Raw genomic sequence first — 25,011 nt, forward strand, 5'->3', positions numbered from 1 at the left:
GACCCAGCTCTGCTTCACGCCTGGGTCTTGGATGGGGAACCCCGTGGACCCCCACGTGGTCAGCCTTGGAGCTCCTATCCCAGGTCTTCTAAGGGTGGGGTCTACCTTCTGTCTGAATCTGTCCTCTGGGGGCCTGTGATTTTGGGGAACTCGGCGAGAGTCCTGTGGGTGCTCTCATGCACGGAGGTCCCTCTAGGGGGCAGCTTTATGCGTGCTTCTGAAGGGAACATCAGCTTCTCATGTTCCAAACCCATGTTTCTGTTCACGCAGGGGCTCCACAACCACAGCCAGGTACTGGCACGTAGTCCCGTTCCAGCAGTGGGGCCGCCTACTGCCATGTTTCATGTTATTCACATCCTTGTGTGGCCCCCTCTTCTAGAGTCCTGGCCGGGCTCTAACTCTTGCTTGACCAGTGGAAAGTGGCAGAAGTGATACTTTGTAACTTCTAAACTTGGGCCCTAGACTCCTTGAAGCTTCTGCCCTGTGCTCTTGAAACCCAGCTGCCACCTTTGAAGGAAGCTCTGAAGAGACCACGTGAAGAGGAACCGAGAGCCCTCAGTCCTGGCTAAGTCCCAGTGGTTAGCCGGCGTGCACACTCCAGCCATGCTGTTGAAGCCATTCCCGGATGTCACGGAGCTAAGAGCTGCCTCACTGTGCTCCGTCTGCTTTCCTGATCCTCAGAAACATGAGGGGAGATCCACTGATGTTTTAAGTCATGCTGCCATCGATGACCAGGAGAGGGACACTTGTTTATGTGAATAGTGTTCCCCGCAAGCATCCATGGATGTGGGCTCTGGCATGTGTGCGCAGTGAATTTGCGATGCTATTTCGTGAGGTTCCTATAGGTGGAGGGACTTGGGATGAGGCCTAGGACAGATGGCTGGCTTCCTAAACAGTGGGGAGACTTTCTGTTTCCCAGGTACATGTGCAGCCCCCCCAGTTCCAACTTTGCTCTGGGAGGCCAGTTCTGTGCTCTGACGCCTGGACCTCCCTGCAGAGATGTGGAAACACAGCCCCTACATGGTTCCCACTCTGTTCTGCAGAGCTCGCTCCCAGTGCCTCCCTGCCCAAGTGTTTGCTCTTTAATCCTGGCAGCTGGAGGTTCCACTTTCTGCCTTTGAGCTTGACTGTTAATCATTATTATTTAAAATATATGTTTTTTTCTTCTAGAAGTTCTAATTCGCAGTGGAGGGGAGGGTGGCATGCAAAGGGGGAAATTCCAAAGGCTGCTCCATCTGACTTTTTACCTTGAAGTCCCTACTTTCTCTCTAGAATATTTTGGGGGCATTTGTCCCCGTACATCACAACACAGTGCGAGCAAAGCCATGAACGTGCTCACTCCTTGCAAAGATGCAAGGTCACTCAGAAAAATGAAATCATGCTGTAGATGATTAAACTCACAGTTGTGTCCTATTGTTCCACCAAAATGGATTGGACCCTTGGAATTCTGTTGCTGTGGGGACGAGCAATGGTAACTACTGATCAGGGAGGACCCCACCCCCTCTGCTTTGCTCTAACCACCTCTGAAGAACTGTGTCCCTGGGCTCAGACCCACTGTAACCCATCTCCACTGCAGACAACAGCTCACAGGGCCAGACCGCCCACATGGGTCTCCCAGGTAGTACAGAGGGGCTTTTTTTTCCCTCTTAGATTTTGATAAAACTGGCAAATGGGAATTCAAGCTGCAAAGTTCAGCAAGATAACTAACATACTGAGATGTGACTCTTTGACAGATACTAAAATAAGTGTAAGGCTCTCAGGGCAAGGGAATGGAGAAAAAAATACTTATGGAAAGAAGGAAACTGGAAACGGAACTCAGATGATGATGTGAGTCATCTGAGCAATGAACAAACACTCTCTCGTAAGCCTCTAAACACCACCGTCTTTCTCCATGCATGTGGACAAGAGAGTTCCGGGAGTCATTAGTAGGCATCTGTTTTATAGGTTGAATTGTGACCTTCCCCCAGTTTATTTGTGTAAGTCCTAACTCCCAGTACCTGCAAATGTAATAGTATTTGGGGATATGACCTTTAAAAAACAGTTAAGGTAAAATGGGGTCCAATGGGTGGGACCTAATGCATACAACTAGTGTCCTTATAAGTAGAGGAGATTAGGACACAGACCTTCAGACGCACAGAGGGAAGACCTCGTGAGGACAAAGCCAGGTGACTGCCATCTAAAAGCCGAGGAAAGGAGCCTCAGAAAAAACCAAAGTTGACAACACTTGATCTGCTCCCTAAGCCACCCAGTCTGTGGTGTCTGTTGTGCAGCCCCAGCAGACTAATCCAGCATCATGTACCCAGGATGTGGAATAAGGTTAGGGTGTGCCTTCTACCATGCCAGAGACAGGGTCTTTGGCAGCATTGTGGAATGGCTAAAGCAAATCAAGCCAAGGCTTATTTTGCCATTGAACTTTGTGTGACAAAAGCAAAATTGTCCCCTTTATTGCTCTATTGTTTGAACTGCAACTTATAACCAAATGCCCCATTGTGCCCTTAGTACAATGCCTGGAACCATGCCCCGACACAGGAAGTGCTCAATAGTGTTTATTGAATGGCTAGAGGAATGAATGAATGAATGAATAGCCATGCATGGAGTTACAGTGTGTTGACCTGGGAAGCCCAGCAAGGAAGCAGGACCCAGGGGAGTGAGTCCACCTTCTCCTGCGCTGTTGGCCACACTCCTTCTGTGTGGGCCAGAAGCCAGATACCACCATCACTTTAGGATGGACGTAATTCCCAGAGGTGACAGGCAACCATTAGAGCAACAGTTTTTTAATTAGCAGACACCTGAAGATGTAAAATGTCCCCTCAATGTTTACAGCTGGAAATTTCTAATTAGAGACACGGGATTATTAAAAACAGATCACTTCTGGCCTCTTAAGACCATCCAGGTACCTTGGACACACCTCATTTTAGAGATGAGGAAACCAAGGCTTAGTGAAGCTCAGTGCCTCGTCCAGGTCACACGGTTGCTGATGTTGGAGCAAAGGCAGGGAAGATCAGGAAACCCAATTCTCTGAAAAAGAAAAAGCTTTTCTGGAAGAATAGTTCATTCCTTTCCATTACATTATTCCCACAGTGGTAGGATAATACCTTCCTCTCCTGCTCGAGGACCGTGGGTTTCCTTTGTGAACATACACGGTGTCTTCTCTTGTCGGGAACAACGAGGGCGCATTGTGTAGCTACGGTGTGAATCTTCTAAATGAAAGGCATGGGCATTAACACGGGTGTTAGCCAGTTAAACAATGTTTGGTGGAACAAATGAGTCATGTGGTAGAGAGATTCTGTAGCATTTTGAGTAAGTAGAAGCGAACACACAAATATCAGAAAAAATATATCCACTCAAAAAATTGTCTTTAGCTCAGGAAATAGGCCTAAATGTTAAGCAGTGTGTTTTGTGTTCTTTTTACACTTTATGGGAAAAAGGTGGAAGATAAGAATAAGACATTAGGCAGTTGTCAGAAGGGAAACACTGAGAAGCTGACAGAATGAAAAAGGTACTAGATGATGTAAAGAACGAATGTTTTGAAATTGTCATAATAAAAACAACCTTTAAGATATTTTAGAATTGACAAAAGTAGAGTTAATACTGCTAGTAATAGTGGAATAAAAAACAAATAAATGATTATGAAAAGCTTAAATAATTCTTCCAAATATAGAGCAATAGAACCAAAATATTTAAATGATGTCAGAGAAGCACCATAGTTACTGACTTGTGAAGTGTTCCTAAACACAAGGTCAGGACAAAGGGAAGAAAATAAATATTCAGACATAAATGGAAGGAGCTAAGACATCACTTTAATCCGCAGATCAAAAGAGCTTACTTGGCAAGTTGCAGAACTGATTGAACAGGTCAGTAAAGAGATACAACAACATAAAAGTATAAATCTTCAAAGAAAAAACATCTAGAAGCAAAAGACAAAATTTGATAACTTATAAAGAAAGAACTCCCAGGCTAACTTTAGATTTCTCCTTTGTAACATAAAATGCCAGGAGTCTAGACAGCAACACCTACGGAGTTTTGAGTTGTGAATTCAGCACACCTATGCATACACCATCGACTCATATTTGACAAGAGATCCAAGGACACTAGATGGAGAAAAGGAGAATCTTCAATAAATGGTGCTGCAAAAGAATGAAACTGGACCCCTATCTTACACCGCTCACAAAAATTAACTCGAGATATATTAAAGGCAAATGCAAGACCTGAAGCCATCAAACACCTAGTAGAATGCATAGCAGAACGTCTCCTTGCCATTGGCCTTGGCAGTGATTTAATGGCTACAACACCCAGAGCACAAACAACAAAAACAAAAAATCAACAAGTAGGACTGCATCAAACTAAAAAGTTTCTGGGGAGCCAAAGAAACAATCGACAAAATGAAAAGGCAACCTAGGAAACAGAAGAAAATATCTATAAACAATCTATTTGATAAGGGATTGATATCCAAAATACATGAAAAATTCATACAACTCAATAGCCAAAAAAAATAAAAAGAAAAGAAATAATCCATTTAAATTGTCATAGGACCCGAAGAGACATTTTTCCAAAGAGGGGATTCAAATGACCACAAGGTGCTCAACATTACTAACACCAGGGAAATGCACATCCAATCCACAGTGAGATCTCCCCTCATATACGATAGAAAGACTATGAACAAAAAGACAAGTGTTAGTCTTGTTAGCAAGTGTTAGTGGGGATGCAGAGAAAAGGGAAACCTCATACGTTGTTGGCGGTGATGTAAAGTAGTGTAGCCATGATGGATAAACAGTGTGGAAGTTCCTCAAAAGACTAAAAGTGGAACTAGCACATGATCCAACATTTTCACACTTTGGTATGTATCTGAAGAAAAGGAAGTCTTCATCTCAGGAGATATCTGCATCCTGCCCCCCACCCCCAGGTCATGGCAGTATTGTATACAGTAGCCAAGACATGAAAACAACCTAAGTGTCCATCAATGAGTGAGTGGATAAAGAATATTGAGTATATAGACACAATGGAATATTATTTGGTCATGAAAAAGGAGCATCTCCCATCTATGATGGCATAGAGAAATCTTGAGTGCAGTGTACTAAGTGAAGTCAGACAAATACTGTGTGACTTCATTGGTGTGTGGAATATATTAAAAAAAACCCAAACTCACAGAAACAGAGAACAGATTGGTAGTTGCCAAGGGCTGGGTTAGGGGAAATGGATAAGGTGGGTCAAAAGGTACAAACTTCTAGTTGTAAGATGAGTAAGTTCAGAGGCTATCAAGTACAACACAGTGATTATGGTAAACAATCTTTTGCTGTATATTTGAAAGTTGTGCAGAGAGAAGTTTTTAAACGTTCTTAACCCATGCACATAAATTGCAACTATGTGAGGGGATGGATACTAACTAAAATTATTACAATAACCATTTTTCAATGTTGCTCTGGACACCTTAAGCTTACACACGTTCTATGTCAATTTTATTTCAAAAAAAGTGAAAAATACAAAAATTAGAAAATGAAAGAGCAGAATTAAAATAAATGGAAGAATTAAGGATGCAATTCAAAACCCCAGGGGGAAAAGGGACTGAAATCAGCACACGACAGTGGTCTTGAACTCCCCATGTGGTCTGGAACACCTCGGCACTCCTGGCCTCACCTCTGTGCTGAACCTCTCAATTTTCTGTTTTCAGATAATTAACAGGAGGGTTTGCGGGTGAAGCATTCCTTAGTTCATTAGTAAATTGCTCTCCAGAAAATGCTTTGAGGCAAAGCTAATTTCTTTTACTAATAAAAGATTGGATCCTTTCAGAAAAAAGGATGTTATTTGGCTGTATGCCAAAAATATGTTTTCTGTTCTTCCTTTGTTAAATGTTCAGTAGGAGTTAACTCTCATTAGCTCTTCTTCTTTAGTGCATTTGAGTAAAGCAGACAAGTCGGTCTCGAAGATGATAAATGACTAATAAATTTAATTGGCACTTTAGCTCATAAAAATATAAACAGTCATTAAATTCATCCAGAAAATGGTTAGAATTGAAAGTGCTCAAATTGCAAGATGTGCAGAAATAACAACTTCAAGATCTTCTGGTTTCCCTCTATTCTCAAGAGTAATCCTACAGCTAGGATCCCTAATAGGTATAGAGAAGAACTGGTTAAGATGCCTCTGTTTGAATGGGTCAGAAATGTGGAGAAGAGGAAAGAGAGTTAAACAGGTGCAAAACTGAAACGCTTCCTCCACTCAAACATTCTGGTAAGAGGAGTATTCTTTGTTTTCGCAAATACATGAGCTCTGCTATAGTCACTCTGAGACAAAAAGAGACAAATCAGGTTTGGATTCTTCTCTGACATGCTGGCTATCATGGAAGAAAATGCTCCTTTCAACATAAGCAAATTACACTTGAGAATGTGTGTATCATTGACGGTACTCCTGCCTCAAGAAACTACTTAGGATTCTGTAACTACTGCAAGCCAACCTGGTTTTTGTTTTGGGGAGGTTTTCAAACACGACTCTCAGTATGGTTCTCTGTGGGTGGCTTCTAGAGCTTTTGCCTTATGACATTTTCCATCATCTTTTAGTCCAGGGTGACCCAAAGGGGCGTTGGCCAATTTGAAGGCCACAAAAGTGTCTTTCTTTGAGGCAGTAAGTCCACTTCTATAAACTTTTCTAAATAATAAATAATGCTCACAAGATTTAATTGTGAGATTATTGTTGTGGATTTGTTTGTAATAGCCAAAATACTTTTGGAAAAATATAAACAGCCAACAAGAGTTCACCTACATAATGGGCGACCATCTGGTGGTCTCCCCCATGGTATGCGAGATAAGAGGCCAGAAGAGAGTGTGGCTCCCTGGAGGAATATTCCCAGGGCTGGGGACTGGGTGGTCAAACTCCTTTGTCTGAACTTCTTTCTCAGTGGACGTGTTAAAGACACACCGTGCCAGGGACTGCTACTTCCCTCTATTCTCTCATCCTCCCCCAGGAAAAGAAGCCTGATTTTATTCGGGCATAGGCCCAGGTGAAAAACAAACAACAAACAAGCACACAAACAGCTTTTTCCTTCCGTTAGAAATGGCAAATGACATGCAAGCAAAAATCAATGGGTTGGAGTTGTAGGAATGCCATCGAAGAGGGGGACAGATAGCTGGCATGGCCCCCTCTTGTCCTTCCTCCTCTCTTCCTTCCTGTCGACTAGAACTTGGGCATGATGGCAGGAGTTCTAGCAGCCTCCCGAACCAAGACGATTTGACCTTGAGGATGAGAATTTTCAGCAGGGACACACAGGATCTCTATTTGAGAACCACTGAGTCCCGCTGAGTGTAAGCCAGCTGCCTGTGTTCTAACGTTGCCCTCACAGGACCCTGTCTTGTCAGTGTTTTATCCCTCGTGTGGAGAAGCCCAGTCCGTGCCCTTGGGATGGGAGAAATTTAGTGATGAGCAGATACGAGTGTGAACCCATTTGACTTTTCTCCTTCACCTAAGTGATCATCTGCAGATCGTGAAGACTTCAGGTTACCTGAGTTGGATTTCATAGCATTAGAAAAAATTTCCTTTATGTTTTTATTTTCACTGTTATTGTTACCGAGGCATCTCTTGGTTCCAGCTTTAAAAATTCATAATAAAAGAAACTGGCAAAGAACGTCCTAACATAGCAACTTTTTAAAAGAGAATGAATTTTGAAACTTTGTCAAACAAGTGATTTGTCTAAACCGTGGTCAGTGTTGACTTCTTCATCTCCCCTACCCCAAAAGCTTAATGCTCCACCCACCTATGGAAGGTGGGGTTCAGACTGTAGGAGCAGGCTGGAATTTTATAATGGGACAAGGGTTAGGGTTAGGGTTAGGGTTAGGCTCTCCCACCTAACCCCAGTGAACCCACTCCTCTCAACTTTCCTCCCACTTAACTAGAGAAACTGATGAAGCTGCTTTTGAACCAGATTTGAATGAAGGTGACAGTGAAAGTAAAGTATGTGTAAAAGAAGAGGAAATTCAGAAAAACTTGCAAGGAACTGGACAATAAAGTGGTAGACAAACAATAGAGAGTGGGCGCCGCAGCAGTCGGCCGTCAAACCGAGCAGGCCCAGAGCCAAGGCAGCCCTCGTGCTGGTCCGCGCGAGGTCACAGCCTCCCGGTCGGAGGATCGATCACAGCTCCTGGAAGCAGAGCCGATGCCACTGCGGCAGCGCCAGCGCTGCGGGAAGTCAGGACAGCAAGAAGCAAACGCACAAGACGCAGAAACAACAGAGGGAGCACGCAGGCCCTGCAGCAGAATTGGAAAAAGGCCCCAAACAACAAACCAAGAAAATGTCAAAAAGCAAAGATAAAGGAGGAGGCATTTCAGACTGTAACCTTTCCTCTGTAGGGAGGTGATATGTTTTATAAATGGACTTTTAGTGAAACAAACCACACAAAGGCCACAAATTGTAAGTCCACAATTTGGAGAATTAGCACAAAGGGAACAAACACACCCATGGAGCTACGATCAAGGACATTCTGAGCTCCACTGGTCCTCCTGTCCTCATTTGTGCTCCCCCAAAGCAAACACCAAGACAAAACCTGTCATTAGATGGAGGGACACTTCCGGGAGAGGGGAAGTAGCAGAGGGAAGACGGGACACATGGCAGGAGGGAGGCAAACTGAGACGTTTCTGGTGGTAGCTGAACATTTTGAGAACATAAATATTAATTTTAAGATATTTGCTTTTCTGTGGTGCAGTCTCCTTTTGTTGCTTGAAACATTTGGTAACGCCTTTTAAACATAGAAAGTCATGTATCTGTGGATGATTTTAAAGAAAAGGGAACTGAGTGCCTCATAGAATAAAATAAAAACCAAGAGCCAAACTAACTAGAGAAGGCGAGATTCCCATAAGAGAGAGCAAGAGTTCAGTGGAGTGAGGAAGCAAGAGCTAGGAATGATGAGTAAGACTATTTGCCCAGAAAATTGGAAAAGTCTTGGGGAAAAGCATTAACATGGGACAGGGAACTCAAATCAAATGTATATCAATCTCAAAGAATAGTATCCTTCGGTGATACCTGAGTAACCTTTATAGACTTCCTTAAGACTCAGATATTATTCTCTACTCTCTTACTAAAAGATATGAGATCATGGGGAACTGTGTCGGAGGAAATGTTGCCATCTTAAATAAGAAGTTAGCTCAATCTGAGACCCATCGCAAAGCTCACTGCTTCGAGAATTCTTCACCTGAAACACTCCTGATCTGACCCCTTGCGTTTTTCCAAGAGGAAATGAACAGATTTATAAATGGCGAACTCTGGAGAACATTCATGAGACAGTAAGCCCCAGGTCATACGGTAGACAATGGATTTGAACAGCACACACGACTCTTCTGTTTGACAATAGATGGTGAAATTTTAATTAGTCATTTATTAATTTTGCCAGCACTTTAAATTCCAAACTGATATCTTTGCCACCTCTAGGTTGTTACCCTTTAAGATAACACACAGCTTGAAGAATGTTGGTTACGACTCGGTCATCGAAGAAATATAATGAAAATAAGTTATTACATCTTCATCCAGGGATTTTTTTTTGCATCTCACTCAGTATTTGCTGGACATCGCTTTTTAAGATTTTATTTATTTATTTTTAGAGAGAGGCGAGGAGAGGGAGAAAGAGAGGGAGAGAAACATCAATGTGTGGTTGCCTCTCACATGCCCGTCCCCTCGCCCCCCGCACTGGGGACCTGATCTGGCTGCAACCCAGGCATGTGGCCTGACTGGGAATCAAACCAGCGACCCTTTGATTTGCAGGCCAGTGCTCAATCCACTGAGCCACACCAGCCAGGACTGGGCATTTCTAATTACTCTTTACACACTGTCTGTCTTTTAAAATTTTTTTTATTTATTCATTTGGAGAGAAAGAGGAGTGGGGAAGAGAGGGAGAGAAACGTAGATGTGAGAGAGAAACATTGATCAGTTGTCCCTTGTACATGCCCCAACTGGGGACCAAACCTACCACCCAGGCATGTGCCCTGACCAGGAATCTGACCCACGACTTTTTGCTGTGCGGGACGATGCCCAACCAACTGAGCCCCACTGGTCAGGGCACTGCCCTTTACTCTTAAAACCCTGGGAAAGAAAAGGGGCTCCTGTCTGCGGGAGAGATTGAAGGAGTCTTCTCCCATCACAAGTCCCACCTGTATGCCTCGGGGTCCTCATCGCCATACTTGTAAACAGTGCCCGGCGGCCCAGCACAGGCGGGTGGGATGCCGCTCTCTGTTAGAGAGGGGGCATTTCCAGGTTATCGATGATGCACGCCGATGGCTCTCTCGTAAGTGACAGTGGCGTACCTTTCATATAAATGTGACTCAAGACTAAGTTCCCCCAAAGTCTCCACTGCTGTCGCTGCCACGCAGCACAACCTGGCAAGTGTGAAACGCACCAGACAGTCCTTTCTGACCCTCATGCACCATTGCTTCTTATTAGCACTTGATACTTTTATTTTATTTCATTATTGTTATTTTTGGCATTTGCCTTACAGTCTGGTTCAAATTAAACTTGTATGACAGCCATCTTGTTCCCAGAGCTCAGGGTACAAGCCCATCCTGGGCTGGACCATCTGGGAGTCCCACCTGCCCATTCCCTTCTCTGGCCTGTGGAATTGGACTCTCTCCTTGGTTATGTTTTCCTGCCCTTTTGAACTCAACCAGCTCTGTGGGTGTCTTTTTTTCATAGGTCATGTTTTTAACTTGAGAATGTTACGCCATTGCCCCTCTGGGTGGGATGCATTCACACTCAACTCTACTGGCCATTCCCCAGACCCACGTTTAAGCATCTGATCCTGGAATTATCTTATGTCCTCAGACCATGCCCAGCTGTGGTGCTGCATGCCACTTACATTTCAAAAGCAATGCCCACGGACGCAAATCTGCAAACTACTGGAGACTTCACATGTGTTATCGAGGAGAGATAATTCTGGCCTCTTTTCTAGGGTCTCTTCTTTAAGTTCACAATATGGTGTGATATAGAAATATTACGTAGTGAACTATGGAGGCTGCTGTATACAGGGAGAGTGGAACCTTCTAGAACCCTTTGGTAGCACTGATAATGGTATTTTCAGCTCTGATGTATAGTGAGTTATTTTTATAATTTTGTAATGTGTTAAGTGTGCTGGAAGAAACATTCAAATATGGATTTTATATCCCTACAGAAATTACTCCCAAACTTGCTGATGCCTTTCGGACGGATAGGCTAGCATTTCTACCAGTAAAATATTTGAAAGGGAGAAGCCTTAGCAACTGTGCAACTCACCTACTCCTCTCTCACCCGCAGTTGCTCACCTGTGATGGCCAGCTGAGTCACGAAGAAGGTCATTCTTGACTTCCTCTTCCTCCTCCACGTGGAGAGCAGCACAAGGGAGTTTCCGACAACCGTGAACACGAAGAGGACCCACAGTGTTATCAACTGCTCGGTCTGTGAAAAACAAGCACATAAACCAGCGCCCCGTGAGGACCAGGGTACTTAGCAGAATCCAAGGCCCTGGCTGTGGTGATGGAGTGTCTTCCTTCTTGTCTCAGGAACCTGTCCCCTCCATCCCGCCCCGTCAAAGCTCTAGCCTCACGAGACCAAAGACTTGTGGTCAACTAGTGGAAGTTGATGCAATCTTGACCAAAAGTCTATTTGGAAAAAATGTCAAGAGACCAAGAAAGTATATATTCTTCGGCCAAGCAATTTTAAGTCTACGTGAAAGAATTCAAGGCGTGCTGAAGAACACTGCAGTTGCAAAGATGTGCGTATTTATTGTTACAAGAATTGGAAACTGTTTAAAGATAACAGGATGGTTAAGTAAATCAAGCACTTCAATTCAGCGAGCGATTATGTAGCTATTAACCATGGCAGCCATGAAGATTATGTAGCAACATTAAAAATGCTCATCATGGTAAGTGGAAAAACATGATAAAATTATATATTGGGTATGATTACAACTGCAAAATTGTACATGTAGGAGAAAGACGGAAGTGTGCTAGAGTGCTCGCCACGGCTATTTTAGGATGGTGTAATTATGGCTTATCTTACTCTTTTTCCTTTGACAGAATTTTATAATATAGTGATATTAAAGTTCTACTGAATAATGTGTAATTAGTAAAAAGTGGGGGGAAAGAAAAGCAAGAATCCTATCCTACTCATTTAAAATGCTAAGCCCTTCATAAAGAGTTTTCCATGATCCCTTCAAGTGGAGCTTTTCACCTGTTTAAAGCCAGAATCAGCAGAAGCTCCGGGCGCTGGGGCAGGTTGGACCAGTCCGGGCTGGGGATGAGGGGATGCTGAGGCAAGCCCAAAATCAAAAGCCAAGAGACAGTTCTGGGCAGAGTCCTGGTAAGAGCGCAGGAGTGTAAGACCAGTCTGAGTTCTAATCTCTTTGCAGGAGATAAGGAGGGAGCCCGAGGGAGTCCCTTGTCACCATAAAAGGCCGAGAGTCAGCTGGGCCAGGCTGTGGCGCCCAGCTGTTTAGTCAAGCACCAGAGGAAGAAGTTGCTAGGAAGGTGCTGGGCTCTGATGAACCTCTACAATCCCCTGCCTTTGAATAAAGCCAATTACCTTCCACCGTAGGGATTGGCTTCATCCCAAGGGTTGAAAGTCTTAAGAGCAATAGCTGAGGTATCCCAGACAAGGAGTTCTTCTTCAGGAGTTCCTTGAGAAACATAAACCATGCCTGGGGTTCCAGCCTGCTGCTGCTTTTATGGATTCCAGGCTTGCCAGCCCCACGCTTCCTGTGAGCAAATCCCGTAAAACAAGCCTCTCTCTCCCCCTGGAGAGCCCTGATGATACACTCCCTGAGTGAGTGAGCCATCGCGGCAGCGCTTTTTCTTATACTGAATTAATTTTAACTTAAGCAATAGCGGCTGAATAATTTTTTCTTTAAAAACCATGGCGATTCAGATAAAGCTCAAATCCCCTTTGGCCACCTACTCTCCATCTTGAGCCACTCCCCTCTCCCCGAAGGGAAATAATTTTGATTCGACTGTTTTCCCCCAGTCCTTTGAAAAACACTTCGTAAGCACGCACATGTGCGCGTGTCTCTCTGTGTGTGTGGATCAGTTTGGTGTTTACTCTACACGTGGTATAACTTGCTTTTTTCAGTCAGGTGGAAGGATGGCTAAAGGAAGGGTGATACTTTCACACAAGGAAGTAAAAGATTTCGATGAAAAGAAATGGATTAAATTTACTGAAACAAAATACTATGTTGAAGATGCAGGGAAGCAGATGGGCTGGGTTGGGAGGACAGGGGTCGGGACCCCATAAGTGTGCTAAGCCAGCTCTGGTTCCCTGGCCCCCAGTTCTCGAATTCTCCCCGAGGGGAACACTAGTAGGGGGGGCATGGATGGCCAGGTGGAAACCCAAGCCTGCTCTGCCACATGCCAGAGCTGGGGGCAGGCTCTCGAAATTGCTTCTCCAGGCCTCCTGCTTTACAGGAGTTCAGGCTGGAGCTGGCAGCTGGTTCTCCAGCTCAGATTTACAGGGTACGGTCAGGACCTGGGAGCTGCAGGATGGTGGAAGTCCGGGAGGATGGCATTGTGGAGGTGCTGGGGGCAAGGGCAGTGCAAACCTGGAGCGGGAGCAGCACAGGTGACGACCTCTACTACTCTGAAGGGCACAAGTGGCAGGTACCTGATGCTCAGCCCGTGTGTGTCATCTCCCGAGGGGAGGGCAGAGCCTGTGCTCAGTGCCAGGCCACATACTTTGTCTCTGGCCCTTTTCTGACCAGAGGGATGACGTCCTGTGGCTGGTTGATTTCTCTAGCAGTCTAGATCTGGGTGGCACTGAGAAAGCATCAAGAATGGGAGCTGAGTCGGAGGGAAAGGGCTGTTCCGAGTGGATCGAGGAGTGGAGTTTGGTGAGAGAACTCTCCTGTGAGACAGAGTGAGGGACAGAGGTGCTGCCAGCAGCAGGCGCAGCAGGTGAGACGTTTGATGCACCAGACTGAGGGGCCCCACTCGGTAGCTGGTGGGTAGGTGGTGGGATATAAATAAATCAGTGATTTGAATTTGGATGATCTACCTTTTAAAGCTGATGAGCAACTTGGGGACCAAAGTATGAAACTAGGTGGTGTGGAAGTCCCCATCAGCAGAGGTCTCACTGCCTCTATGATGCTGACCGAGGACAGTGTTAAGGGTCAGGGCAGGAGGCAGCATCTCTGACTCCACTATGGTCCTTGGCTCTCAGGGAAGCAGATGGTGTCCTGGGGTGTCTGTGGTTCAGGACAAGAAGAAGGAGCTGGTGGCGTGGCAGGTCTGGGCATGCAAAATCCCACTGAAAATGCAAATGAGAGATTTTCCAAGATTCTCCCGTTTCTTTCAGTGAACCTGTTTCATGGGAAGAAGGATTTCAACGCTTTAAATTATTATTTTTTCAAATTATAGAACACTGTATCACGTCCACACATTTTCTCCGCCTGGGTATTGCTGGGGGAGTGGTGGGTTTCGTACTTGAGCAGGACTAAGTCAATCTCTGTGGAAGTCCTTCAGCCTTAGAGGAACAAGTGGAAGGGGCAAGTTGCTGAAGATGCTCCTTTTCCAGATCAGAAATCCAGACCTCAGAGGCGAGTTGGGAGGGAGCAGCATCTGGGAACAGACAAGGAAGGAGGCATGCTAGTCTGCTGGTGACAGCAGGGTGTTGGAAAGGAAGTGGGTCCTGGCTGTTTTCCTTCCTGACCTCTGTCTCCTCAGCACCATCCTCAGCTCTGCCCAGCTGCTCACGCCCCTCGGGCTGGGAGAGAGCAGCTGGCCGCCACTCTCCACTGGGAGGTCTGCAGCGCAGGGTGATCTTCTGGCATTCTGCTGGCTGGAGCCCTGCCCTGTCCCCTCCCTGCCTCTAGACTCTGTGGTGGAGCCCCCTGGGGCCAGCTTCCCCCCACCCCTCAGCTGGGGGCAACTCTTACTTCACAATAAATACCTACTGCAGAGTAAATGGGTCTGTCCGCCCTGACCTCAGAGCACCTGCTGTACCCACACCTTCCAGAGGTTCCTCCAATTTTCCAGCATTTTGGGGTAGAGGGGGGTCAACCACAGCTATTTTCCATTTCTCACACAAAATTGTTTTCAGCTAAAATGACTCTGAAGGCCATTCGGTTAAGAACTGGAAAGAGGAGGAGACTGAATCAAATAAACTCAGGTACTTTTGAACTAGAAGTCATGTTTTTTTTCCAGATTATTCGCTCTTCATGCTTTCCTTTCACTAACTGCCTGTGGTGTGGTTTTAGGCCCCATTTCCAGGAAAACAACACTACAGGAGGTAAGCAGTTTGCTTTTTGCACGGTGCGTTGGTGATGATGCCGCGGGCACCCAAGTTCAGATTTCCAGAAAACAGGATTCTCTCTAATGGAGGAGCCCTGTGGCCCCCGGTGGGTGTGGAATGGCTGCTTCCTTCATACCTTTGTCCTGAGCAATCCCCACCCAGGCCTCCCGTCTCTTCAAAGGAGGCCTGGGCTCAGGGCTGCTCTGCCAGGAACACACCACAACAGAGAATGCCAATCAAATTCCCTGGGTGGATGTAGCAGTGAATTGGAAGTCAGGCCTCCGGAGGGTAAGTAGATCTGTTACTGACATTTGAGGATGCCTATGGGACAGGCTGAGCAAGTCCCGGGAAATTGGCCCCTCCTTCCACTTTGGAGTTTTTTTTTTTAATTATATTTTATAGATAATGCTATTAAAGTTGTCCCAATTTTCCCCTTTTCCCCTCTCCACCCAGCACCCCTACTCCCTCAGGCCACCCCCAACCATTGTTCATGTCCACGGGCAATGCGTATGAGTTCTGTGGCTACTCCCTTTCCTATACTGTACTTTACATCCCCATGGCTACTCTGTAACTACCTATTTGTATTTCTTAATCCCTCACCTCTTCACCCATTTTCCGACAACCCCCTCCCATCTGGCAACCATCAAAATGTTCTCTGTATCCATGATTCTGTCTCTGCTCTTGTTTACTTAGTTTTTTAGATTCATTTGCTGATAGATATGTATTTATTACCATTTTATTGTTCATAGTTTTGATCTTTTTCTTAAATAAGTCTCTTTAACATTCATATAATGGTTTGGTGATGATGAACTCCTTTAGTCTTTTCTTGTCTGGGAAGCTCTTTATCTGTGATTCTAAATGACAGCTTTGCTGGGTAGAGTAATCCTGGTTGTAGCTCTCTGCTTTTCAATGACTTTGATTTTTCTTACCAATCCCTTCTAGTCTGTAAAGTTTCTTTTGAGAAATCAACCGACAGTTTTGTGGGAACTCCCCTGTAGGTAACTAACTGCCTTTCTCTTGCTGCTTTTAAGATTCTCTCTATCTTTAACCTTTGACATTTTAATTATGATGTGTCTGGGAGTGGGCCTCTTTGCATCCATCTTGTCTGGGACTCCCTGTGCTTCCTGGACTTGCATGTCTATTTCCTTCACCAAATTAGGGATTTGCTTTCATTATTTTTTCAAATAGATTTCCAATTTCTTGTTCTTTCTCTTCTCCTTCTGGCACCCCTATGGTGTGAATGTTGGAGTGTTTGAAGTTGTCCCAGAGGCTGCTTATACTGTCCTCATTTTTTTTGGATTCTTTTTTCTTCTTGTTCTGATTGGTTGTTTTTGCTTCCTTATGTTCCAAATCATAGATTTGATTCTTGGCTTCACCTACTCTACTGTTATTTCCCTGTAAATTGTCCTTTATTTCAAAAGTGTATCCTTCATTTCTGACTGGATCTTTTTTTGTGCTGTTGAGGTCCTCACTAAGTTCCTTAATCATCCTGATAACCAGTGTTTTGCACTCTGCATCTGATAGATTGCTTATCTCCATTTCGTTTAGGTCTTTTTCTGGAGTTTTGATCTGTTCTTTCATTTGGGCCATGATTCTTTGTCTCCTCATTTTGGCAGCCTCCCTGTGTTTGTTTCTATGTGTTAGGTGGAACGGCTATGACTCCATGTCTTTGTAGTATGGCCTAATGTAGCAGGTGTCCTGTAGGGTCTGGTGGCACAGCCTCCCCTATCACCCAAGCAGTGTGCATGAGGTATGCCCATTGTGTGGGCTGAGTACCCCTTCTTCTTGTAGTGGCTGTTGGCAGGTCAATGGGAGGGATTTACCCAGACCAGTCAGTTGCAAGGACTGGCTGTGACCACTGACCACCAACTTCCGCCCTTGATGGAGAATCAGCTCTGCAGGGGCAGGGTGGTGGTACTCCGATGTGGTTTGTAGCTGTCCACTGGTTGTGCAGGTCCTGGGGTTTCCCAGGTGGTGCAGGCCAAGGTCAGCCCCCACCTTTGTTCTGCCCGGGGCCAGCCTGCCTGAGCTATAAAGCAATCTGGGATGGCTGCTACTTGTGTTGGGCTTGGAGATTCCCAGGAGAAGCCAAGCTGTGAATCTAGTCTGGCTGCTGTTAGTGCCAGGCCTGGGGCCACTTAGCAAGAGGTAGAGTGGCTGGGGGCTCACTGAGACTGGCTATTGCTTATGTGAGAGGATTTAGGAAGTTGTGAAGCAAGAGCCAAGACCAGCCATTCATATGGAAAAGTCACTGTTAACAGCTTAGGTGGGTTGGAAGTTGAGTGGGACAGAGTCTCAGGGGATCTCCAGGGAAGGGCAAATTGTGTTAGCCAGATTGATGGAGTCTCAGATATGGCACCTGCCTGTCACTTGTGTGGTTCTGTGGCAGGAGGGTTCAGAAAGAGGACAATAGCCTTGGCCTATCTTCCTGTCTTGGAGAAAGCTGTCCTCCAGCTCTCACCCTGATACCAGACACTTTCCTCCCTGTATGCCACTGGTGCCTTTTTAGCTGCTACCCTGGTGCTGGAGCTCAGAGGGAGTGAGTCTGAGTAAGTCTGTGTGGGGTCTTTAAGAGGAACTGCTTGGGACTCCAGAAGCTTCTTTCATAGACTCAATCCCCACTGGTTTTTACAACCAGAAGTTATGGGATCTTATCTTCCTGGCACTGGAACCCTGGGCTGTGGGGTGTGGGGCTGGGACTTCTTTTTCCCAAAATATCCCTCCCAAGTTTTTATCCACTGCACGTGGATGTGGAACCAGCCCATTACGCATCTCTGCTCCTCCTACTGGTCTGGATAGATGTAATTACTATAATTCCGTAGTTGTCAGACTTCCAATCAACTTTATTTCTGACAGTTCTGAGAACAGTTGTTCTATAGTTTAGTTATAATTTCGCGGTGGTTGTGCGAGGAGGCGAGGCTTGTCTGTCTGTGCTCCCCTCTTGACCAGACATCTGTTCTGGAGTTTTCTGTTGGAAGACAGTCTCACCTGACCTCATAGTCTTCAGGAAGTTTCCAGATGGAGGAAGTCCCCCACTCTTGCTCTGGGGTCTTCCTGAGAGCCACATATACTTATTTGTTTATTAATTCATTCAACACCAATTCATTGTCTACAGTGTTAACATGTGGGCACTACAAGGGAGAGTAAACCATGGAGCACACACAAATTATACTCAGCCAAGCTCAAATCCTGCTTCATCACATAGGGTCATGACATGAAAACACTCAGTTTGAGTGTTTTTCATTTATTTATAGCGTTCTTACCCATGCACACATACACACACATACACACGAAGCCCAGGGGAATATAAGGATTTGGAAAATTATGGTAATGGAAGAAACAAGATCAGGGGCATGTGGACATCACAATCAGGTGAGCAATTTGGCATAAAAGTGGGGAGACTGTGTCACCAGCCTGACTTGGGGTCAGGCTCCTGGGTACTTGCTAGATGTGTGATACATTGGTAAGTGATAAGCACTCCGAGCCTGTTTCCTCACTTATAAAATGAAGATAAAAATAAAATCTGCCTCAGGATACTTGTGATGGATGTATACCTTGATGACAATGGAGGTTTCTCGTTCAGTGCCAGAAGCATAGCGCACCCCCAGTGAACATCGGCTTCCCGCCTTCCTTGGCGTCATGGACTGCAGACAGGCTTGAGGAGTGATTTATAAATAGCTCGCAACCTTTTTTACCCCATTCATCTTATCTTTCTACTGGAATTTCGCCTGAGCCTGCCAGGCACTCTATCCAGGTGTCCCCAAACCATGTTCAGAATATCATTGGGGACTAAATGCTCCCTAGTGGTCACATGAGGAAATAATCCAGCCAGATGCTCAATACTGAGTAGTAGAACAGGTGGAATTTGGAATTTTTCAACGACTAATGGCAGTTACGTGGTTGTGGTTTCATGGTTAATTTGTTTTCAACCTCAAGTTACTGAGGCCATGCAGTGACATCAGCTCTCTTCGGACCAGAGAATTCCAACGTGGGATTTAGACTCCAAGGGATGCTGCTGCTGCCACAGAGCCAATACCTGGGATTTGGCTCCAGGGGATAGGTTTCTGGGCCACAAGGGTGCCCAGCAGGGCAGACGTTAGGTCTGGGCCACCGTGCCAGGGTGGCATTCTGTTTTCCCTACAGGAGGTGCTTAATAACTATCTGTAGGGTGGCTATATGGTTGATGACAAGTGCAAGGGTACTTAGACGTAGCCTAGAAAAGGTTGTTTGACATAGGAATCATCTCAGGAAGTGCAGGACATTTAGTTGGGTGACTCTGATTGGAACTGGAATGGTCAGACTGGTCTGGAGAGGAAGACATGATTCCCCCAAAACCAAGGAGTGATGATCCTCTTTCCCAGCTGAGTCCTGGGGACTGAAAGAAACATGTCTAAAGGATCTCTGTCATCCGTGTGCTGAACGGGAGCTAATGTTATTCGACCGGCTCCGTGAATCTGGCACTGAGTTTGCACTGTATAGTAGGTGATCAATTAACGTGTGTTGTCCATTGGTTGTCACGAGCTGAGCATCATCCAAGATGCTGTACTTACTGCTCACTTCATCCTCACCACCTGACGGATGAGATGTCCCCGTCCTGTCTCACAGGGGGGAAGTGGGGCTCAGAGAAGTAACCTGGGCTACCTGGTTCAAACGTGATGCAGCTGAGGTTTGAGTATGGTTTCGCTTGACTGGAAGGCCCTCGCTCTGCTCCCTGCAGTGGTTCTCTGCTCCAAAGGAGGGCCGGAGTGTTGAAGTTGCCTCATTTGCTTCCCATTTTCAAGTGGGAATCAGATCTTCATTTTCCCTCCGACCCAAAACTTGTCTGAAGCTGGGTTTCTGGAGCTCGGTTGTTTTTGTGACTGTTTCTCCCAGGCTGAGCAAAAGGTCCATGTGTGTTTGAATGGCTGGGCACTGAAGCTGAGTCTGGCTTCCACACAACAGTCATCCTAAATGTCACACAAGGTGTAGCTACACCATCTGGCCCAAGGATCACAAGCTTTCTGTATCCCTTACATTTTCGTGGTTCATTGTATGATTATTGTTATTCCTGGGATGCTGAGGGTGCATGTCTCGAACATAGAAAAGAATAAATATATCTTCCTTCCCCAGGGAGGAAATGAAGGCTCCGAAAGGTTATAATTCAGCCTCTGTCCTCAGTGAGCAGGCAAGGAAGCGGTGTTTCTTGGCACTGAGACCTGGGTGCCACCTCTCATTCTTAGCACCCAGCCTCTGAGGCAGCTCACAGCCTCCTTACTTTGTGGGGGTGGGTTGCAAATATCAAGAGCAAAGATCTGAAACCTCTAACTCCATTGATGATGAATCACCATGTAACACAGGGAGCACACTATGTAAAGTGAGACAGGTAGTACCAGACTGCAAAGGTTTGGATTCCTGCATTTAAACTTGGGGAATGAGATAGAGTCAAAGGCTCAGAGACCCTAGGGAGGTAACCAAAAATACATATGCGTGAAGGCAGAGAACAGATGGGGCTGTCTGTGAACATTAAGTATGGGCACAGAGCAGAGAAAGACTTGTATATAAAATAAAAATTGGGCCCTGGCTGGTGTGGCTCAGTGGATTGAGAGCCAGCCTGCAAACCATAGGGTCTCTGGTTGGATTCTCAGTCAGGGGACATGCCCAGGTTGCAGGCCAAGTCCCCAGTAGGGGGTGTGCAAGAGGCAACTACATATTGATATTTCTCTCCCTCTCTTTCTCCCTCCCTTCCCCTCTACAAAAAACAAATAAACAAAAGCTTTAAAAAAAGCTTGTTTAAAAAATAATAAAACAGAAATTGGACCAGTGTCCTGAAAACCAACTATTTCAAAAATGGGGCAATGTCCACCCTGGATCTTTGTTCTGAGTTAGAAGAACTTGGTGCCAAGAGAAAAAAGTCTTCCTCATCTGGAATTTTCTCCACTTGCCTTCTTTGCTGGAGTGGCCTTTGCCCATCATCACAGGTGATAGAATACAACAGCTTTACCTCCTTCAAACTGGGGCTGAACAGGGGAGCCATTCACTGTCCAACATTTATTTCCTAGTTTTGCCTCCAGGACGTATTAAATAACTACATCAGCTCTTTCTACTCTGACCAGAAAGGGTTAGAAGTCTAGGGTCTGGAGTATTTCATCATCACTGCCATGGGTCACAGTTCATGTTCAATTAGCAAAGTTCATTTCCCTCTGCTTAACTGTTGTTCTCTTTCCACCAGAGTTGGGTGCGTGGGACTCCATTTGCCTAACTGTCTGATTCAGTTTTCTGGTTGCTAGTGAACCCTCAGATTTTACCAGAAACAGAAATGCCAGTGTCCCATGGTCATTTTAATGTGAGTCTCTTTTTGTGATTTGTTCTTAGATCACAAGAGGACCTCCAGGTTGTATCGGAAGCTTCGAGGCAATTAAATTCTGGGATTCCGACTGAATTCTCATAATACACCAGACCAGAGAGGTAAGAAATCACCGGAGAGCCCGTGGGGCTCCAGGTCCTGGTACTAATTTGTTGAGCAAATGAATGGGGACATCTGCTATGTACCTAGAACTGAGGTTAATGTTTAAATTGCTATTTGATTTCTAGACCCTTCAAATATAGAAAACTAACATATTTGGTTCAAATTAGGCTAAACTCTCCACAAGGTAGTAGAAATCAAGGTAATTACTATGTAATAAGAATATCAAGAAACTATTCTTCCTGATGATCCATGTAATCATAAAATAAGCCTGCTGGATTTTATTTTTCTTTCTGGAGGTGCTGATGAACAGAGGACAATGACTGAAAAGAACTCCGCCCTCACTGAGGGCTCATCTCAGCTCGGACCCTGATACTTTCAATCTGTAATTCCCAGTCTAGCAGGAGGTTTCAAAAGAATCCTGGGAAGTTAGTGTGTGGAAGAGCAGAGACAGATGCGAGGCCAGGGCAGGAAGCTGGTCATCTTGCTGGAAGACAGGCAGGGGAAGAGGGTACGGGAGTAACTCGGTATAAGGATTCTAGGCAGAATGTCCTAAATTACTACCCTTAACTGGTTTTATTTTCTGTGCACCTAAGTTGGGCGGCTGGTCAGCAGAGTTTAAAGTCTAATGAGTTAGTCTGCACCCAGTCCACAGAGTTGGTATCTGTCTTGGTTTCTATTTGTCCTCTCATTGCCTTGCCTGCGTTCCCAGGTCCCATACGTTCTATGTGAGTCTTGTAGTCTTGTAAGCCTGCCCTGCCCAGGATGGGACACTAGTCACCCCACCTCTCATCAGTCACTCCATGGGACCCTCTCTGAGGTCTGCAGAGGCAGCCATTCATTGCCTGACTCCAAGCACCAATCCTACCTGCGCCTCCTGGATTTGGATGGGGTTGGCCACACCACCGTGAGCCTATCCTCAGGGGCCCTGGTTACCCCAGCAGGGGTGGTCCCCTGGGCCAGGTTGGTCCTCTAGCCTGGTTCTTGCCCCTGTCAAATCCACTTTCCTGCTGTTCTCTATTTGGCATAGAAGTCTAAGTGTGCTTTGTGGTTCAGCCCATCCTAACCATAGTAGAAAATGACACGAGATTGGAAAAATGGATTCTCGAAGGCACAGACGATTCCCAGGTTGTGTGCCAAACCCAGAAATCACTGTTAAGATCTCATTAGGGGGTTGGAGTGGGAAAAAAATTGGAAGGAAGATGCCAGGAGGGGAGAAAGAAATGAAAGGCGAGAACCATGTATCACATTGCCTCCGTTAAACTCTCGGATTCTGCTGTGGCTCTGAAAGTGTGTAACACACACACATACACACACACAGACTATTAACATGTGTACTTTTTAATACCTGCACGGTGCCTCATGGCTTAGAGGTGGGTGGCCTCCAATACTCAGATGCGGAACCAGAGCTGGCAGTGTGCGAAGGGAAACAGACAGACCTCGGATAATGCTTGCTTTAGACCTAGAGATCCACCTACCCACTCTCCCCCTGCATGGCCGTGGTGTTGACGAGTCCCCCAAATCACGGTGTCTTTAAAATCCAAACCCAATGGCTTGTAGAACAAGGATTATGACTCCTTCCACTCTAAACTGTTCCCACAAATTTGTCAGGACCTGATGAATTAAATGTTATATAGATTGTTTCTTGATATGCTCTTAGGTTCAACAAAATATTTATGGGCCATCTAACCGCTGTACATCAGGCACTGTGCTGGCGGAAGTGGGATTCAGAGCTGCTCCTAAACGACTGACATCTAGGGGTTGTGTGTCCGTGTTTATGTCTGTGTGTGGTATGTGTTTCTGTGTGTAGGCAGACATGTATGTCGAGATGGATCATGTCTCACAGAGGTCTGAAGTGCTTTGGAGTAGCAATGGGGCTAGACTACTAACCAAACCTGAAGCCTTCACAAAAGAGGGGGGCATTGAGCTTAGACGTGATATCAGAAGACAAAGGTGTGAGAAAGGCATTTCCACCAAAGGTGACCAGAGCCTTGTTCCTTTGGAATATGGTGAGATGTCCCATGCAGTGTGGTACCGGACGGGAGGGGCAGAGCAGGGAGGGTGGCTGGGTCCGACTGTGAAAGGCTACAGGCCAGGTGAAGCATCTGGGTTTTATCTGCCAAAGGGGAAGATAAACCACACATTAAAGCAGCGCACTGTGCTCCCCTGACTAAGGGTACGCAGTGAAGCTGCGTGTCCCGTGCCCATCAGCTAATTAATTCTTGCCAATGGAACTGAAGTCCAACTCATGTGCCATTTCAGACCAAAGCAGGTAAAATTGCCATCTCCCTTGGAAACCACTTGTTCTAGAACAAGTAACCAGCTTGCAACTGTGACATGAGAAAAAAAAATAAACCCTTTGTGTGTTAGACCTCGCGGAGGTCACAGCTGCTCTGAAAGATGCAAACAGACGCCTCTTAATATTAAAGGGCCGCTTTTTACTGCTGCAGAGTCTAACCTATGCTGACTAAAATCAGCAGAAGATCATATTTACAATTTTCCCTTCCTCTCTCTCGTCCCCTTTCCCTCCCTCCCTCCCTCCCTCCCTCCCTCCCTCCCTCCCTCCCCTCCTTCCTTCCTTCCTTCTTTCTTTCCTATTTTGTTTTACTTTTTAAGAATTCACATCTTTGACTTCTCTTAGACTTCAGTTTCACATCTGGTTAAAAGAAACCAAGAAGGCTATTTGAAACCCTCCTAGAGCTGAAGGGAGTTTCCAATGACATCCCCTGAAATTGTGGTGCTAACTGCACAGTGCTGACTGGACTAAGTAAGAGATCCATCACTTTTAGGCAGCCATCAGGATTGCCTAAGTGAGAAAGAAAAGAGCCCTGATCACTCCTTAATGACTTCCCGGTGACCTTGGCTGGTTTTGCTTTCTTGTGACCTCGAGAGCCTTTTCGGCACTGTGGAAGCCCATCCGTCCTCTCTCTGAATAGGGCATAATTTCCCGTTTCTGTAAGTAGCCTTTCATGCAGTCGGCCATTAAGCTTGTCTAGATAAAAATCAGACATTATATCAGGACTGTAAAGTCAGAAGTGGAATCTTCTCTAAATATCTCATTGTACCCGGTCCATAGTCTAATTGAAAGATAAGAAACAGCTCAACTCACCACTGCTGTTTAAGGACCCGACCATTATTGAAAGCACCCCGGAGAGTCCCAACCTGCGGGGATCTCCCTTAGGGTCTGAGATGATGGTGGCTTGTCACCTCTCGGTAAGCAGCTTTGAGGAAAGAGTGCAAGTACTAGTACTGGGGGATATAATGACGCACATGTATTAACTCTTTGCTTCAGGCCACTCGCTGTTCTTCAACTCTTCACTCACAAGCAGTCAGTCACTTACTCTTT

At 45.6% G+C, this 25,011-nt stretch overlaps 1 protein-coding gene across 1 annotated transcript in view; it reads right to left on the reverse strand.

The window, feature by feature from the left end:
* Positions 1–25,011, reverse strand: part of NPSR1 (neuropeptide S receptor 1) — a 99,007-nt gene that overhangs the window by 64,050 nt on the left and 9,946 nt on the right. The window contains exon 2 of the mRNA XM_024563065.2: positions 11,269–11,401. Within this exon, the coding sequence (XP_024418833.2) occupies positions 11,269–11,401 (133 nt within the window). The remainder of the gene's footprint in view (positions 1–11,268; positions 11,402–25,011) is intronic.

The sequence above is a fragment of the Desmodus rotundus genome, chromosome 6 (assembly GCF_022682495.2).
Source record: "Desmodus rotundus isolate HL8 chromosome 6, HLdesRot8A.1, whole genome shotgun sequence".
NCBI lineage: Eukaryota > Metazoa > Chordata > Mammalia > Chiroptera > Phyllostomidae > Desmodus > Desmodus rotundus.